At 50.1% G+C, this 4,450-nt stretch overlaps 1 protein-coding gene across 1 annotated transcript; it reads right to left on the reverse strand.

Annotated features, from left to right (window-relative positions):
* Positions 1–902: 902 nt before the first annotated feature.
* On the reverse strand, positions 903–3,513 carry LOC129639545 (DDB1- and CUL4-associated factor 12-like protein 2). Its single transcript, XM_055564679.1, has one exon. The coding sequence runs from the start codon at positions 3,511–3,513 to the stop codon at positions 2,110–2,112; it is 1,404 nt and encodes a 467-aa protein (XP_055420654.1). The 3' UTR covers positions 903–2,109.
* Between the last annotated feature and the right edge of the window lie 937 nt (positions 3,514–4,450).

A 4,450-nucleotide genomic window follows, 5' to 3' on the forward strand; every position in this document is an offset into this window, starting at 1 on the left:
ATTCTGGCCTGGAGAATTCCATGGACTGTATACTCCATGGGGCCACAGAGTCAGACACGATGGCGTGACTTTCACTTACGGTAAAAAGACAGGAAAATACAACAGGATTCCATATTATTTAACAGTCAAAATTTTATGTATTTATGCATTGAACTTTAGGTTTCTAGAGGCAAGTACATTCATTCAGTAAACATTTACTGATTGCCTATGATTTTACTAGGCATTAGTGGAGAAATTTGAGAATATAAAAATGACAGTTACATTCTCTGCTCTTAAGACATTTACAACTGAGTTGGAGACACATAAATGCATACAAATACATTTTATTGCTATATAACAACTATGCTGATTCGCTTCTTTGCAACCCCATGGACTGTAGCCTACCAGGCTCCTCCATCCATGGAGTTTTCCAGGCAAGAGTACTGGAGTGGGTTGCCATTTCCTTCTCCAATATAACAACTATACAACCCTGTTAACATGATCTCTGTAAACAAAAACTGCTTTTCCCCACTGTATTTCTTAACTTACTTTTAGAATCACTCATTATATTACTCAATTGGTTCAGATTTTCAGTTGAACAGCATGTAATGGACACCAAGGCAACATCTGAGTGCTGAAATATTTAAGGAAAAACAGACATGCCACAACACTAATGCAAGATCAGCACAACCTGGCCAGTTGTGAGGAAAGGCCAGTCTCTCTCCTCACTTCCAGTATTCTCACATATGGAGAAGTACAATCTGTTTTCCTAACAAACCATGTTTTGTATTTGTCTATGCTCCAAAGTACTTTTCTTCAACCTAATGGCATTTACTTTTACTTTCTGGCCCATCTTCTTAGAATAAACATCCTGTATCCTTGATAATCGCATATTACTGTATTGAGAGTCATAACATCCCAACAACTTTTTAACAATCTGTTTATTCTACTTTAGATAAGAATCTTTGAACTTGACAAAATAAAATCTTAACAAATTTAACTTTACAAACTAACAATCTTTTTCAGAAGTAGGGACTGGGTTCATTTTCCTTCTTTGCAGTATTTTTCTATGACTTTGTTAAGCAGAATTAGAAATTTTAAAGCATGTTCAAGTATAGTATTTGGTATTGAAAACAGCAAAAGCAAAAATATCCAGTTCTATACCCTGGATCAGGATCAGTATACATTCTACCTAGCCTGTGATACATTCTACATTTTCATACATGGAATCCACTTTGAATGATGGCACTGAAACTGTGCAAGTACCTTAAACAACAAACATTCAAATATACTCACAAGTGTTAATACTACTAAGGCAAGAAGTGAGAAAATATATATTCCGTTATCTATTTAACAACAGGTCAGGAAAATTTAAAAGAGAAAATGGGTTTTTAGATTAAATCTGAAAAGTCAATCAGCAGAACCCTTGCATTCCTAAAGTGTTCTGACCAATTGAGATTTTGGTACCAAAAAACCCAAGATTGTATGACAATCTTGTTTTCAACATGAATGAAGTTCTTAAACAGCATGTTTAGCACCAACAATTTACAAACTACAAACATGAAGATTACAATTTGCAAATGGAATGCTTCCAAAACCTGGTAATCTAGAAACTGGCATGTACCTTCCCACTGGAACAACACTATAATACTACAGCCAGCTTTCCAGAACACATGTACAAACTCTTTTTTTAAAAAATACTCTCAATATACCATCTATCTGTGATGAAAAACGACCAAAACAGTATCATCATAATACTGGTAACAGAAAAAGAAAATATACAGAATTGTAAAACCATGACTGCCAGGCATTAAAGTGAGAGAATACATAAATGACTCAAACAGTAAACAGAACTAAGAATCAGTCAAACTTTTTGTGTATAATTCAAAACGACACTATTGGACAGGTGTATAAAAGTGTTAAAGCCAAATTTTGACTGACTGAAGGGTAACTCCACTCTCTAGGTCGCCATCTCTCTTCGCCTAATACCCTAAGCAGAGGTAAACTGGATTTTTTTAATCTGAAAGATAAAAGCCACACAGACTCAAAAGCACAAACACAGGGCAAAGGAGAAAAGCGCGAGGGGACCGGAAGGTAAATCTGGGCACTTTGAGGACAGGGCGGCCATCCTTAGCTCCAGAGGCCTGCATAGTTCCCACGGAGGCTTGAAGGAAGAGGGCCGCCAGCGACGAAGAGCTTCATCTCCGGCCAGTTGTAACAGTGGGTGTAGAGAGCATTAGGCAACTCGCCCAAGGCACTGAAGTAGTTCATCTGCAGGTCATCTTGGTTGAGCCAGCCTCTGCCACAGATCAGCCTGAACCTCTTCCCTGTGGGCCGCGGAGAGGAGCGCTGGCTGTCAGAGACCTTCTCCTCCAGGAACTTCTGCGCGCGGAAGTCATAGAAGAGCAGAGAGCCGTGGCCGGTGCCCACGGTGACGATGTGCTCATAGAAGCTCAGGGAGCGCACACTCGTGCTGCCCTCGCGGGAGCACAGATACCGGATGCTCTGGTGATCCTGGCGCAGATCCAGGAAAGAGATATGGGACTGGGAGCCTACCGCGTACAGGGACAACTCATCGCAGTAGGTCAGGCACACGTTGTCTCTGCAGTAAGGCAGTCTGATGGACAACAGCCTGGACAGGGTATTCTGGGCTTTCCACAGGTGGAAGTAGCCATCCATGGTCACGGCTCCCAGCTCCTGCCTCTTGGCGCCGAAGGCCACAGCTCGCACCTTGCAGTTACCTGGGTTGGTGTCGGCCCTGGGGACATCCTCCACTTCCATGGGACGGATGTGGGCATACACGGAGAGCCCTGCACCAGGGTGCCAGGCCATGCTGCTCCGGAATATGTCGGGGTCTATCTTCCAGATGCCCAAGGTGCCTTCGCGGGAGCCGCTCACCACCACCGTGTCGCTCATCCAGTCGACGGCGAAGATCCAGTCTTTGTGGCCGTCGTCGCCCAGGCACAAGGGATCCAGCGTTGGCAACCAGTAGATGGCCAGGCTGTTGGGGTTCTCACCCCTGGTGGCCAGCAGCGTCTTGGAGGGATTCAGCTGGAGGGCATGGATGCCGCAGCCCTGCTGGGCGTGGGCCGGCGAGTGCCGACGATCCCTCATGAGGGGGATGCGCGTTACCTGGCTGGACTGCACGTCCACCACGAAGAGCGTGTTGCACTTGGTACCGCACACCACCTGCCTGGCGTTCAGCCACTGCGACGCGAACACCTTGTCCATGGCGCCCAAGGACAGTTCGCGCTCCTGCAGCAGCTCTGGCAGCTTCCGCACCGCGAGGCCATGCAGCTCGCTATCGAAGCCTGAGAGCCCCGCGCGGCCCCGCGCGCCCACCTCGCGCCCCTTCAGGTAGTCCACCAGTGAGCGCCGCACCACCGTCCGCTTGGGCTTCTTGGGAGGCTGCGGGCCGTCTGCGTGCACCGCCGCCGAGCCCGGCGACGACGAGCTCAGCGACGACGAGCCCTCTGCGGCCTTCTGCGGCACAGGCTCTTCCCGCGTCTTCTTACCTGTTTGCTGCAGGGCCATGCCGGGCGGCGGGCGGGTGGCGGCGTGGGAAGACAGGGCTGGCGAGCCGGGCGAGGAGTCGCGGTCAGGCGAGCGGAGCGTGGGCGGCGCGCGGCAGCGAGGGCGGCGGCAACGCGGTTCCAGGTGGGAAATGCTGCCGACGGCGAGGGCTGAGGGAGCGAAGTCGACTTGGGACAAGGACGACGCGGGGGCCGAGCGCAAGGGGGCGCAGGCGGCGGGAGGGGCGGACGTGGGAGGCCAGGTAGCACGTGGCGGGCTGGGAGGGGTCAAAAGGGGGCAGGAAGGAGGGGTGGATGGAGCCTCGGGGCGGGGCTTGAAATTCACCCGGAACCAGCGCTCCTGGATTCCCGACGTGGGGGAGGGGGGTGCGGAGGCGGGGGGGGGGGGGAAGAGCCAGCTGGGGGGCTGGTGCGTGGCAGGGCACTTCGCCTGTGGGGTTGGGTGAGATGAGCCTGGGATGTGCTGGGGGCCTGGCTCCAGGACCCCAAGCTGGCCAAGTGGGCCTGTCCTGAATCCCCACTAAATAATACGGGGTATTTTGCCAACCATCAGACAGCAGCCAATCAGCTTCTGCTTGAACCTAGACAGACTCAACCAAATATATGTGCCTGTGTGTTTAGGTTGGAGGTGCCAGCTTGCCTTGTAACTCAGAGCCCGGAAAACGTGGAGAGGAATAGTCAAGGGGAGGGGCAGCTCCCTTCCTGCACTTTGGTGCTGTTCTCAACTCTCAGTTCCAGAGGCAGGTGCTTCGGCACAGTCCCCTGGGGCTTTGGGAGAGGTCCTGCGGGATGGGCAAGATTTTCACAAGCAAACATGGAGATAAAGAGCTTTCGGGATGGAGGCAACCACAGGGACAAATGAGAGTATAAGTGTTCAGAGTGAAGGCTTATTCTTAGGAGGTGGGTGTTCCATACTTTTCTTGGCCTCATCAGAGCAG

This window comes from Bubalus kerabau, chromosome X (assembly GCF_029407905.1).
Source record: "Bubalus kerabau isolate K-KA32 ecotype Philippines breed swamp buffalo chromosome X, PCC_UOA_SB_1v2, whole genome shotgun sequence".
Taxonomy (NCBI): domain Eukaryota; kingdom Metazoa; phylum Chordata; class Mammalia; order Artiodactyla; family Bovidae; genus Bubalus; species Bubalus kerabau.

Excerpts from the sequence above, each read along its gene's own strand:
- LOC129639545 (XM_055564679.1), bottom strand. The coding sequence starts at position 3,513 with ATGGCCCTGCAGCAAACAGGTAAGAAGACGCGGGAAGAGCCTGTGCCG.